Below are 14,838 nucleotides of genomic sequence, written 5' to 3'. Positions count from 1 at the left end.
TAATATTATAGATTGTATTACACGCTATGGCCTGGTTTGAGATAGTTGTAATTTTTTAAAAAATTTTTATTTTAAAGTGTTTTTACCTATATAAATATCCTTTTTACATCACACACACAAAAAACCAGACATATGAGGCACATATGAAAAGCTTACTAAGTATAATTTTGGTTGGTGTAATATAAATGATTAAATTAGGCTGATATTGCTTTTAAGTGTGGAAAAAACGTATTTACCTAATGAATGCACAAAATTTTCCCCCAAGTATCTCCCTAAGTCTTCCTTCATCGATAACCTTCCAAGGATAGATTTTCTGTCTTTCTCTTCTTTTACATAAGAAATGCTCATAATATTCAAAGCTAACATTTTTAAATTATTCAAAGGCAGTAGATTTTACATATCAATTTTAAATATACTTTTGATCTTACAGACATGTAAATTTTCTAGTATAACTATTAAACAAATACATAAATAAATATATATATATACACATACATATAATACAATGACTCAAATATGCTAGGAATTTTAGTTTAATTTGGTTAGCCATATATAACCTACACAGTGCATGTACCTTTAAAGAATTTTCTTTAGAAAGACAAATTAAAAAAGAAACTCACCACTTTTTTTTAGAATCCCAAGCACTTGTATCAGAAGATCTGGATGATTCATCTAAAAAAGTTTCAAATTAAATCAATATACTAATTTCAAAGTTTAAGTTGTAAACTTTAGAGGGAATTAAGTTTCACTAAACATTTAAATAAAATCATGCTCTCTATTTTAAAATAACGGAAACAGAAGAGTGTTTTACTTTTATGTTAACACATCTTGTTCATGGAAATAGAATCTAATATATCATATAGTGCTATGATTCCAGCAACACTCCTTGAATTAATCAGTTCTTAGGTGAGAAAGATTCTGGAATTTCACAGCAAAACAAATAGAAAAAAATTACTTTACCAAATAATTGTTAAAGAGAAGTTGTTGAGATAAATTTAAGATACACTGGTAACTAGCCATATGGCCAAAAGACTTAGATTAAAATACTACTTTAAATAACAAGCTTGTTGCCTGGCTGGCGTGGCTCAGTGGTTGAGCATCAACCTATGAACCAGGTCACGGCTCAATTCCCAGTCAGGGCACATGCCCGGGTTGCCAGTTTGATCCCCAGTGTGGCAACTTGCAGGAGGCAGCCAATCAATGATTCTCTATCATCATATTTCTATCTCTCTCCCTCTCTCCTCCTCTCAAAATCAATAAAAAATATATTAAATAATAAATAAAATAATTAACAAGCTTGTCAAATGTTTAACTTAATGTATATTTTACTGCTATTTAAAAGTATTTAGTAGTAATAATACATTATGTAAATGACTATATCAGATTAGAAATTAAACATCAAATTTTCACCCAAATCAAACCTCCTTGAGCATAACTTATTAAAAAAATTAAAAACACATAAAATTTCAATTATTTTAAATGTTTGATATGTCAATAGATAAGCAATGTTAGCAGCGCTAAACAATATTGGTACTTTTGCAAATGATACTAGACGCTACTTATTAAAAGTACCCATAATGTACTAGGCACTATACAAAAATACCTGGAATATACAATCTTACGTAATATAAAAGTTATTATCCCTGTTTTGGAAATTAGGAAACTGAGGCTCCGACAGGTCAAGTAATTAACTTGCTCATTGCAACCAAGATTTAAACACTGATGTATGGTTTCAAAGTTCTTTCCACTTTCTATACTACTTCCATAAGCAGTAACTGTTCAACATGCTCAAATACAATCACTTTTCCTTTTTTCATGCATAAAAATTAATTTATTGAAAGGGCTGGTCAGAAAATAATAATAAGCACAATTCCAGAAACTATTTTTATACATATTTTGATACAGTTATGGTACTTCGAATTCAAAATTGAAATTTTGTAGTACTTATTTAATTAAAATTTGGAAAATAGAGTTTATGAGTTGCATTCAAATTCAGACAAGCGCTGCCTAATACATAAAATAAAGAAATACATTTTCATTCTTTCCATGTAGAGACATTTAAAAATTGGCAATTTTTGATGGCATGATACAAAGATGAAAATATGTCACATTTCCAGTCACAATCAATTCAAAAATGGGGAGTGGAACATTAACCTTGAAATCCTGTTAGACTTGTTCTAAGTTGTAAACTGGGTCACTAGATTAGGTAACAGGGTAGAACTCCCAGGTAGGGTCAAATAGAGGCTCTAAGTACAGCAGAAGGGCTTGAATGGACATCTCTCTGGGGGTAGGTCATCACTCCCTGGGGAAGAAACATGGCTTTGGGCTGAGGAAGGAAGAACAGGGGCCAAGTAAGAAACATGGGAGTCTGAGGAAGCAGCTTGGGGTCCTGGTGCATCAAGGGCTGGAGCAGAGACAGAAGAAGGTATGGATTTTTGAGATTACTAAGATTTGGGATTTAGTGTTCAAAAAACAGCATCACATTGCACTTAGGAAAGATGGTCTCCTACTATTGGGGGCTTCCATTACTTCAGGCTGATGGACAGGCAGCACCATAACAGGCTGAACAAGAGGCAGGATGTTTTGTGGAAGGACAGTGTAAGGGACAGGCTCAGAGTAAGGACAGATTAGAGGCTGTGGCTAAACACAGGGGTGAATTTTATCCTGGTATTCATCCTCTCTTTGCTGCTGTGTCTCATGTTCAAACTGCTCAGGTTTCTTTTTGATGTGTGTAATAGATTCCTCACTGCTTGAAAGGCTTTCTACAGTCTCACTGGATATGCTGAGATCTTCCTTCTCCCTTACAAGAGCAAGGACCATCAGGCAGGCAAGGATGAGAACCTTCATAGTTACCAAGTCCAGTTTCAGTGTGGCTTCTTCTGTAAATCCTTGGTTATAAGATTTCTGTTCAGCTAGTCTTCAATTGGTTATTCAAGTTGACTGTTCTATATTTTAGTTTTAATTCCAGTTTGGTCCTGAGAGGAGGTGAGTGTAACTTCCACCTACTCTACCTACCATCATCTTGGATCCCTTTTTTTTTTTTTAGAAGAAATGGGTTCAGGAAACAACTTACAGCTAAAGAAGGGCCTTAGCGCTTAGCAGAGAGAGGAAGAGAGAACGCACACCTTGAGGGACCAACGAGGGAGGAGAGGCGTGCTCCATAGAGAGAAAGAGAACACCCTGGAGAAAGAAGCGTGTGGGGAAAGGCAAGGGCCTGCTCCAGAGAGAGAGCTAACTTTCCTTTTTTTTTTAATGACTGCCTTTCTCTTTTTTTCCTTGTTCCTTATTTCTTTTATTTTATTTAAGTCTGACACCTAATAGTAGTTTCCAAAAGCACTGTTTAATAATGACGGTAACTTCCATAAGGCAGAATTTTATAGTCCCCTGCACGTCTGCTAAAAAGATAATCAATAAAAAATACCAAGTACTAATTAAGAACCACATAAGAAACATTCTTTTCTAATTACTTACCTTGGGAGGAAATTTTATATCTATATTAACATCACTACTTTTCAGAGCAAACTTAGTGAGAGATGAGCCATACAACCTAAGTGAACACTCTGGAAAAAAAATAAAAAAATATCAAAGCATGAAATAGAATGTAAATATGGGATCTTAAACAACAGTGGTAGGAAAACTGCATATATCTCACTATGTATTTCAATTCTAGTACAACAATTATAGAAGAATTATATCCTTTTTAAATGATCTATAAAATAAAAATGTTTCTCAGAGGGTTCAGGAACAAAGACAGAAGAGAGAAATTGCTCATAAAAGTTCAATGTTTAAACAAAAATTTTAGTAATAGTTCACTTAGGAATGACTACAAGTATGTTTAACGTTTAATATGTAACAGTAAAGAATGTATAACCCAGCCATAGCTGTTGTCACAAACTGCATTTATTTATATATATTTACATAAGAGATAACACTTTAAATGGGGAAGGAATCGCACAGTTAATGACAATGATCTTTAAAAACACAAAGTGAAGCCATTAATATTGCAAGCCTAAAACAAACAAAAAAATTCTGTGGCTTTCAAGAGTTCATAGAACAAGTTAATAAAAACAATAACATATTACAAGCAACTTTCTCAGACTATCAAATATTTGACTTCAAAAATCATAATAAGGCAAATTTTAAAAGGATCTCATCAGAGGGTAAGTTGAAAAAATCATGACTGGAACTTATCAGGCAAGTTTAGTTTCTTAGAAAGTATAAGGTCAGCCTGGCTGGCATGGCTCAGTGGTTGAGCATCGACCTATGAACCAGGAGGTCACGGTTGGATTCCCAGCCAGGGCACATGCCGGGGTTGCAGGCTCCATCCCCAGTAGGGGGTGTGCAGGAGGCAGCCAATCAATGAATCTCTCTCATCATTGATGTTTCTATCTTTCTCCCCCTCTCCCTTCCTCTCTGAAGTCAATAAAAAAATATTTTTAAATAATATTTACCCTAATTCAAGAGAAAGAGTCGTGTGATTTTTAAAAATAAGTATAAAATATATTTGTACCTGGTAAAAATGTTGTTATAACCTTTGACATTTCCTCCACAACCTCCTGACGAACTCTGAGGTCATCATCTGTTATTCCTTGTTCTTTTGCTAATTCAGTAACTGCAACACTTAAAGCTGCCAAGTGGTCAGGGGAAGGAGGTGGCAGAGAACGAAGCTCACTTTCTTCCTGTTTTTCCTGTTAGTGTAACATTTAACAACAATATATATATTAAAAAATTACTCTTTTAATGAGAAATAGATTTTTTTAAGAGAAAAAGATAAATATATTCAACTTCTATGTGCCAGACTTACACTGAGTGGCCAGATTATTATGAACTCGGAATACATAATAATCTGACCACTCAGTGTATATCCTATATAATAAAAGGCTAATATGCAAATTGTCTCCTTGACCAGGAGTTCGACCAGCAGGCAGGCCGGCCAACCGCCCAGGTCCCCTCCCCCTGGCCAGGCTGGCCAGACCCCACCCATGCACGAATTCATGCACCGGGCCTCTAATTTACACACACACACACACACACACACACACACACACACACACTCACTGAGTGGCCAGGTTATTATGCATTCAGAGTTCATAATAATCTGGCCACTCAGTGTATATTTAAGAGAAAAAGATAAATATAATCAATTTCTATGTGCCAGGTTTAAGGCATGTAGGATATAAAAGAGAACAAAAGAGACAGAGATCCCTGCCTTTTTGAAGCAGATTTGGAAGACTAAGAGATACTGTGGGGGAGGTTTCTATGAAACATTTAAAAATAAAATTTGTTATATTTTATTGTCTGCATAAATTCTGAAATGCTTCGTCAAAGCCAGGATGGTTGTTTTGCAATTGAGTTATAATTTTTTGTTGTGGTTAATACTCATCTGAGGATATTTTTCCCATTTTTAGAGAGAGTGGAAGGGAGGGAGAAGGAGAGAGAGGGGAGAGGGAGGGGGGGAGAGAGGGAGAGGGAGAGAGAGAGAGAGAGAGAGAGAGAGAGAGAGAGAGAGAGAGAGAGAGAGAGATGAAAGAGACACATTGACTAGTTGCCTCCAGCACACACCCTGACTGGGACTGGAGATCAAACCCAAAACCAAGGTGCATGCCCTTGACCAGGAATCAAACCCAAGACCCTTCGGTGCCAGGCCAACGCCCTAACCACTTAGCTACACCAGCCAGGGCGTGTAATTTTGATGTGGTTGTGGGAGGATGCAAGTACCGCATTTATGTATGCCGCCATCATGACCTGAAATAGTTTAACTTTTTTTTTTTTAATTTATCTTTATTGTTGAAAGTATTACAGATGTGTCCTGTTTTTTCCCACTGACCCTCTCCACCCCACACCAGCCCCTCCCAGGCCTTCACCACACTATTGTCTGTGCTGGGACCCGGCTGATATGGTTCAGTGGTTATAGTGTTGGCCCATGCATCCAAGGGTCATGGGTTTGATTCCCGGTCAAGGGCAGCATGTACCTAGGTTGCAGGTTTGATCCCCAGTGCGGGAGGCAACCAACTGATGTCTCTCTCTTACATCAATTTTTCTTTCTCTCTCTTTCCCTCTCTCTCTCTCTCTCCTCCCAACCCCCCTTCCACTCTCTCTAAAAATCAATGGGAAAAATATCCTCAGGTGAGAATTAACCAAAAAAAATCATAGGCTTGTTAAATCAGAATGACTTCTTTTACTTCTAAGTTCTTGATTTTCTTTAATGTATCATTTTTTTTAAGAAAAATGTATTGAGCACCTAATATGTGTCAGATACTGTCTTAAGCGATGCAGAAACAAAAATAAGTAAGAAAATAACCTGCCTTCTTGAATATTAAATACTGAAATCTAGAAAAGGAGAGAAGGCAAACATGTGTTAGGTTTCTGACCAAGCACTGCGGGGGCAGAAAAGGAATACTTAACACAGACTTGTTGGGAAGGTCAGGTGAAAGAGTATTTCACATAGAGGATATACAAGCACAAACTTAGATAAGAAGTTATATATTATCATAACTTTGAAGAGAAAAGATTAAATAGATAACATACTTATACACTCTAAAAAGAAAAAAAACACTCTGTTCATATCTAAGTCTATGAAATGCTCTAATAAAAATAACTGTAGAATTAAGAATTCTCAAAGTCTCTAGTTTATAAGGCCCTGCATGGTCTGGACTTCTCCAACTTCATCTCACATCATTTTCCTCCTAGCTTTGTTTGCTCCACAAATACTACACTCTTTCAGTTCCTCATATGCCATATCCTTTCCTGACTTAGAGATCTTTATTCATTCTGCTTTTTTGTGTAAAATGCTCTCAGCTTGCCTCTCCACAGCACTCACTTTTTGCCTTTTAAACTATTACTTCGAGGTTCATCTCAAATGTTCCCTTTCTCAGAAAAACTGTCCCTGTTCTAGACTAAGTAAAATATTCTTGTATACTTCTTTAGCACTACATTTCCCCCTTTAATAAAACTTATGATTCTTAAATCCTTATTCACTGGATGCCTTCAGCAATACTTTAGAAACTCTGAGGGCAGAAACTACGACTATCTTATTCATCACTCCTAGACCTAAGCACATAAGAGCTCAATAAATATCTGTTGGACTAACTACACCTGACAGTTTTAAACTTAGGAATCAATGTACTTTAAAATGAGCAAACTGGACTCTGAGAAGGTTCCCCTCCTGACTAAGGTAAGGAGGGCAATCACAGCTTTCAACAATGTCACTTCAATTACTAATATAAGACTGGATAAATATTGCATTTTTACTTTCAAAAATAAAGATTTGATATAGTTTTACCATTCAAAAATAAATAAAACATTTTGTAATAAGAACTTACCAAAATGTTTTTCTTATGTCGTTTCTCTTTTATATGTTTATGAGCTCCCTGGATATTTTCAATGTGAATTAAGCAAAGTTTGCATAGATACCGGCAATTGGTATATTCTGGTGAGCGCTGAAAAGTTAAAAAATGACATTTTCAGAAAACAGAGAAGTAAATTTTTTATTATATATATGAATGGCACAATTATGTAAATATAAGGACAAAAATAAGCATTGTAGGAATGTTTTTAATAAACAAATCAGTACTTATAAAACTAAGATAGTTGTCCTTTTCAAAACAGTCATCATAGATCATATGCTAATTTCAAACAATACCATGAAAATACTAAATATGGTCCCGTCAGTATGGCTCAGTGGTTGAGTGTCGACCCAGGAGGTCAGAGCACATACCCAGGTTGTGGGCTCCATACCCAGTAAGGGGTGTGCAGGAGGCAGCCAATCAATGATTCTCTCTCATCATTGATGTTTTTTATCTCTTTCCCTCTCCTTTACTCTCTGATATCAACAAAAATATATTTTTAAAAGTACTAAATACATTTGGTACTTATCTAAAATAGTCTTTAGAATCCAATGTGAAATGAGAAAGGTAGTCTCGTTACTAAGTCTTATTCCAATGCTACCCCCAAAATTGGTTTCAAACTTTCAGTCTTTTTTATTATCAAATAAGAGATTCAAAAAATAGAATCTACCCTCAAATAAGAGATTCAAAAGAATGACTTGCAAATATGGGAAACAATTCCAAAAGCTGAGTTCCAAAAACACTCCAATTAATCACAATCTCGAGGGAATAAATGGATAACCTCTTGAGGTTATTACTCTGAAGGAAACAATTGACACGTGAAAAGTATCAGTCATAATACTTTAGTCATACTCCACATATATATTCTTGAAATAATAAAAAACATCATAATCCCAAAGCACTTGTTATGTGCCAGGTTCCTTGCTAGGTGCTTCACATACTATGTGACATTTTAATTCCCTAATAATCCAATTTTAGATTGGCATTATCTTCATTTTATAGATGTGAAAACAAAAGCTCAAGTAGCTTGCAACTTTCACAAGAATACATTAAGTGGAAGATGCTGAATTTCAATTCATGTATTTCTGAATCCAAAGCCAATTCTCTACCCATAAGATTACACAATAAAAAATTATAAAAATATTAAATATGTGCTGATTTTAAAATATTGTTTCTACTGTCTTACACTGAAATTCCAGCAATGCTCAATTTTTATCTGACTGATCTTCAAAAGGCTGCAACTCCTGAAATAAAAATTCTCACTTCAGAATATTATGTATATGATTTCCTTTAAATGGGGAATCCGCCCCAAATATAGCAACAGTCTTGCCACAGACTAAAAAATAAACATAGCCATCATGTATTCAGTATCTACCAACCTTAAAACAACTCTATGAGGATTCCCCATTTTACTGACAAAGCAACTAAATCTCAAGGATTAAATAATTGCCCAGTGCAACAAGCAAATAAGAAAATTCAGCTCAACATAATCATTCCAATTCTTTAATATAAGAAATTCTTTCAAATCTGTCCTTATTGGAGAATGAATTAAGCCTTCACAGAGACTTCTACCTCTTAAATTTCCTATCACAACTACTTCTTAATTCATCAACTATTTTTTTAAAATATACTTTTTATTGATTTCAGAGAGAAAGGGAGAGAGATAGATAGAAACATCAATGATAAGAGAGAATCACTGATTGGCTGCCTCCTGCACACCCCCAATGGGACCAAGTCCACAACTGAGACATGTGCCCTGACCGGAATCGAACCCTGACCTGGTTCATAGGTTGATGCTCAACCTCTGAGCAATGCCAGCTGGGCCATCAACTATTTTTTTGAGCTCATACTATGTATCAAACATTTTTCTAGGAGTTGGGTAATGTAAACAAAAGAAACCAAAATTCCTGTCCTTAGGAATTTACATTCAAGTGTAGGGAAACATGTATTAAACAAATGTATAAATAAATAGGAATATGGGAAGAGGTGTTAACTGCTTTTTAAAAATAGGGTCATCACTTAAGACCTTATTGATAAACTGAATTAAAGAAAGTGAAGGATCAGTTGTGTTGATATTTGGAAAGAGACATTCCAAACAGAGGAAAAATGTGAATGCTAAGGCCCTGAAGTAAGAATATGCTGAATATATTTGAAAAATTGCAAAAAAACCCACCTAGCATTAGAACAGAAAGGAAATGGAGGCTAGATCATAAGGCCCCCTGTAAGGACTCTGGCTTTTATTCTAACTCTAAGGGGAAAGCACTGAAGGTTTTTGAGCAAAGAACTGCAAGATCTAATCAATATTTTAAAGGAATCCCTTGTCTTTTATATTAAGAATAGAAGCAGGAAGAACTTATTGCTGCAATAATAGAGAAGAGAGATGATGTTGGCTTGGCTCAAGGTTTAAGAGTGGTGGAAGTGACTGGAAAAGTTACGATTTAGGAGTTGAAAGCATAAACACAGAATATCTAAATGCATGAATATTGATGAGGTCTCTGAAGAAGTCATATAATCACTCATCATATGAATTTTTCAATTGTAAAATATTAACAGACAAGGACACATCTGGACTCTCTTAGTAAGAAAAGCTTGACAGAAACTGAATGGGGAGTCAGCAGGCATGGGATGACATCTCAGTTAACCTTGGATAATACTCTAACACTGGAGCCTGCTTCTATATAAGTCCTTAAAATGAAAAATAAAAACTGCCCCATAGGGCATGATAAATAAATTCTACAGTAGCTAAACTCTGTTCAGTGCTTACTACATACCAGCACTGTGCCAAGAACTTTACTTATATCACCTTATTTAATCCTCGTAATAGCCCAATGAGCTAGATGTCGTTATTTTTATCAAATCTATTTTGATAATGAAATTGAAGTTTAAAGAATTTAAATAACTTATCCAGTGGTATTAAATCAGTAAGTGACAAAGCTAGATAGAACCAGTGACTCCAAATCCCATACACTTAACCACTAAGCAAACTACCTCTAATTACTGACCAATTATGTACAATGTACTGTATTAGGCACAACATTAAATAACACAAAAATGTTCTCACTAGAAGCTTCTAGTTTCACAGAAGAGACAAATGAAAATCGTTTAAAAATTCCTTTATTATAGTTATATTTTATTTAAGCATTAAACAAACACACTAATAACCCTTCTTAAAGTTTCTGCAGACCAACTAAAATAATAATTGCTGGGCATGGAGATTCTAAGTATTTCCTAGTCAATATTTAACATTTGCTATAGGGAATTTTATCCTTCTAATCTAATTGTTTGGATTTACTCCTTCTTTGGTACAGGTTAAAAACTACACTTTGCCCAGCTGGTGTTGCTCAGTGGTTAAGTGTCAACCCATGCACCAAGAGGTCACCAGTTCGATTCCTGGTCAGGTCACATGCCTGAGTTGTGGGCTCCATCCCCAGCAGGGGGTAATGTAAGAGGCAGCTGATCAATGATGTCTCTCTCTTATTGATGTTTCTATCTCTCTCCCCCTTCCTTTCTAAAAATCAATAAAAATATATTTTTGAAAAATCACATCTTTACTCCTCAATTAGATGATCTATGAGTATAATGCGAACAAAAGGACCTGATGAAATAAAAAATAAGTTGGTAAGAATATTCTTAATGAGTGTCTAAAGCTGGTAGAGAAAAACGTTAATTAAGAATATATTGCATTGCCCTAGCTCAGTGGTCGGCAAACTGCAGCGGCTCGCGAGCCGCAGTTTGCCGCTCTGTTGACTAATGAGTTTGCCGACCACTGGGATAGGAGCTTAATCACAAGGAACAACAACAGCCTGTAATTATTGGAATCCAGAGTCTAAGGACTGATCTGGCTCAATGGATAGAACTTCAACCTGCCGACTCAAGTGTCCCAGATTTCGATTCCAGTCACAGGCACATGCCCCAGTTGCAGGGTTGTGCCCCAGTAGGGGGCGTGCAAGAGGCAGACGATCTATGATTCTCTCTCATCATTGATGTTTCTATCTCTCTTTCCCTCTCCCTTCCTCTCTGAAATCAATAAAAAATGTTTTCTTTTGTTTTTTTTTAAAGAGTATACTATATTGAAAACAAAAGGCTTTGGAGGGCTTAAGAAACAAAGGTGTCAGAAAGAAAAGGGATTAAAGACATCTCTGCTGGTATTGGCACAATGATTTTACATCATTGCTGTTTAAACTCAACAACAAATAAAATGTTTTCATGCTCTAAAGCTTTTCTTCCACCCCACACCATTCTTTCTTACTACCATCAAATATACATTCCACTCCAACTTCTTTCTTCTCCCAAGAACTGATATTTTCTGCTTTGTATCCTATGTATCTTCCATCCAGTACAATTTATTTTTCTTGAAAACACATTTTTCACATTTCCTTTACACATCCCATATAATTTACCTACACCACCCTTCCCCAACCCATCGGGTGAACTCCTAATCACTCCTTTTGACTCAGTCCAAATGTCACCTTCTTATAAAGCATTCCTCAATTTTATACCTCTATATCCCAACTCAAGTTGGTGACTCCTTTGTCCAAGATCCCGTTTGCAAACAATACTGTTATTATTACTATTATTATGGTTTGCTTATATGTCCTTCTCTAATTAGTAAACTCCTAGAAAAGCAGTATCATGTTTTTAAAAATGTCACACATAACCCATTTCAACTTTTTATCACCATATCATGGCATATGAAAGGCACTCAATGTTTATCTTGACAATGCAGAGCCAGAATAGCTACTAATTCTAGGCTTAGGAAAGAGAAAGAGGAAAGATAGAACTAAGTAAAATAGCAAATTGCAAAAAAAAAAAAAAAAAAAAAAAAAAAGAATTCTACTAGAATCTGGTGAGACGAGCTGCACAGCCTCAACTCTCTCCTACATTATGGACCTCTACTCCTTAAAATCTTTTTTATTTTCATAGGGTGACTGCTCCGTCATAAGTTTATTAATAACTCAGAATTGCCTTCTTCAATTTAGCTATGACCTAATTTTTCTAAACTATACAAAATCATACCATTTCTTTATTATTTATCAAGGATGACCTATTTCCTTGTATACATACTCACAATGCCCCAAGTATCAATTTGCGAACAGATTAGTTTACTATTCATTCCTGTAATGCCTAGCAGTATTTTTATTAAGGCTAGGAATGTGTATTTTTAGGTTAAAAAGTTAATTAGTACTCAGGAACAAGATACCAATGGCTAGAATAATTCCTGATAGATAGATGTTCAATATTTGAAGTGACAGAAACGAATTAGGGAATACTACATGGACAAAAACTGTGCCATTTTCACAAATAAATTCCCAATGCCTAGCTCATTACCCATAACAAGCACTCAGTATCTATTTGATGAGTAAATAAATCAAGGGTCAGCAAACTTCTTTCAGAAAGAGACAAAGTAATATTATGGTAAATGTTATGCTTTGGTAAAAAGGAGATATTTTCCCCTGGCCAGTGTTGCTCAGGGTCGCAGGTTCGATTCACAGTCAAGGGCCCATACCTGGTCCTTGCCCTTGAAGCAATCAATCAGTGTGTCTCTCTCATATTGATGTTTCTTTCACTCTCTCTCTCCCCCTCCTTCCTTCCCTCCCACTCTCTTTCTGAAAAGCAATGAAAAAAAATATCCTCAGGTGATGATTTTTTTTAAAAACGTAGCTTTTTATGCTTTGCGGGGCATATATTCTTTGCAGCAACTCTCAACTCAACCTGCCATGGTAGCACAAAAGCAGCCATAGACAACAGGTAAACAAATGGGCATGGTGGCGTTCCCAAAAAAACAACAAGGGGCTAAATGTATTTTACCACAATTTAAAAAAACAAAACACACACACACACACACACACACACACAAAATAAGAGGGTAGGCCACAGTTAATCAACCTCTGGGAATGAATAAATGAAGTCAGACTCACAGATGTAAGATTTGCTAAACAAAGGGAGAGAAGAGAGAAAAGAGAGGAGAGAAGTAGAAAGGAATGAAGAAAGTATGGAAAGATGAATGCTATTTCTGCCTTAGGAATATAAGAAAAATAACAAGAGCTATACTTGGCAAAGAAAAGTTATGAAACACGCATTTCCTTCAAATAACTAAAACGACATAGTATACTTTTTCAAGTCGAAAGATGTGATCTCTTTCTAAACGTTCTTCTGCTTGTTTCAAGCCTAGCCTCTGCTCAGGTGTCAATGTAGACTCATCTATCACAGTGGCATTTTCTAAATAGTCCATCTCTGAAGAAGTTTCTTTATTAGATTCATCATTCTTCATTTTACCTAGAAAAGGAAGCAATCACTTAGTTGTCATCATTAGAACTGGTCAATTAAAAAAAAATTAATGCAAAACAGACATTCAATTGATACACACACAGAAAAAATATTCTTTCCTTAGTTGTACAAGTTGGCATACCTATGTAAAATGTAAGAGATATAATACATGGCATAGAAATTCACAAAGAAAAATCTACTTCATGGGTCAAATGCCTATCCTATCTTGTTCTTCCAACCTACCTATCAAAAGAGACAAATGTGACTGAGACTTAGTATATAAGACTAACACAACAAAACCATTTTGTGGAATCTTTGAAGTAAATATAATAAAAAGCTATTTTAAATCCCAAAGATTAGTCACTGAACTAAAGTCACTTTAGCAACTTCAAGCACTATACACTAGCAGCTAAAAGAACATAAATACTCCAGACCACAAACCCACACCAGGCTCCTCTTTCTCTGCTTTCACTAAACCCATGAATATACAGTATATTTTTTATTAGTCTCCTAACTAGATTGTAATCTCTTTAAGGCACAGATTATGTGATTTTATCTTTGCACTAGTCGCCTGGTGCACAAAATTCATGCACATTAAAAGGGAATTAATTAGAGGAAATATTTTAATATTGCAATTTGCCCTTTGCCAGGGGCAGGGACATGAGCCTCATATCCTGGGGGGCCCATGGTCGGGGACGGAGCCTCAAGTCCCCAGGCCGGCACAGGGGGCGGGGACGAGAGCCTCACATCCTGGGGCCCATTGCTGGGGTTGGGGACGCGAACCTCATGTCCCCTGGCCAGCGCAGGGGGCGGGGACGTGAGCCTCATGTCCCCAGGTAGCACAAGTCCCTGCCCACCCGCTCCTGCTGCGCACACAGCCTGATGGGTCATTATGTGACAACGTCCTGACCAATTTGCGTATTACCCTGTATTAGATAGATTTCCAGCACCTAGCAATATGTATGTACCTGACATACACAGTAGGTTCCACAACTATGATTTTTTAAAATACTAATTGCATCATGTTATTCTCTTGCTTAAAATACTTGCTCAAAGCATTCAGAATAAACAAACTCTTTAGCTTTCACTAAACCCACCGATATACAGTATATTTTTTATTAGTCTCCTAACTAGATTGTAATCTCTTTCAGGCATAGATTATGTGATTTTATCTTTGCACTAGTGGCCCGGTGCACAAAATTTGTACACATTAAAAGGGAATTAA

At 35.9% G+C, this 14,838-nt stretch overlaps 1 protein-coding gene across 7 annotated transcripts in view; it reads right to left on the bottom strand.

Moving 5' to 3' along the window:
* TUT4 (terminal uridylyl transferase 4) overlaps positions 1–14,838 on the bottom strand; it is a 122,147-nt gene that overhangs the window by 56,525 nt on the left and 50,784 nt on the right. For all 7 annotated transcript variants that reach the window (XM_080657219.1, XM_080657220.1, XM_080657221.1 and 4 more), the window contains exons 3-7: positions 13,459–13,622; positions 7,323–7,439; positions 4,511–4,688; positions 3,472–3,560; positions 621–672 (exon numbers count right to left, since the gene is read on the bottom strand). In XM_080657219.1, coding sequence (XP_080513345.1) covers positions 621–672; positions 3,472–3,560; positions 4,511–4,688; positions 7,323–7,439; positions 13,459–13,622 — 600 coding nt within the window. The remainder of the gene's footprint in view (positions 1–620; positions 673–3,471; positions 3,561–4,510; positions 4,689–7,322; positions 7,440–13,458; positions 13,623–14,838) is intronic.

Source organism: Plecotus auritus, assembly GCF_963455305.1.
Source record: "Plecotus auritus genome assembly, chromosome: 2".
Lineage (NCBI taxonomy): Eukaryota > Metazoa > Chordata > Mammalia > Chiroptera > Vespertilionidae > Plecotus > Plecotus auritus.
The sequence above is the reverse complement of the archived record's forward strand: the minus strand, read 5'-3'. Positions and strand labels throughout refer to the sequence as shown.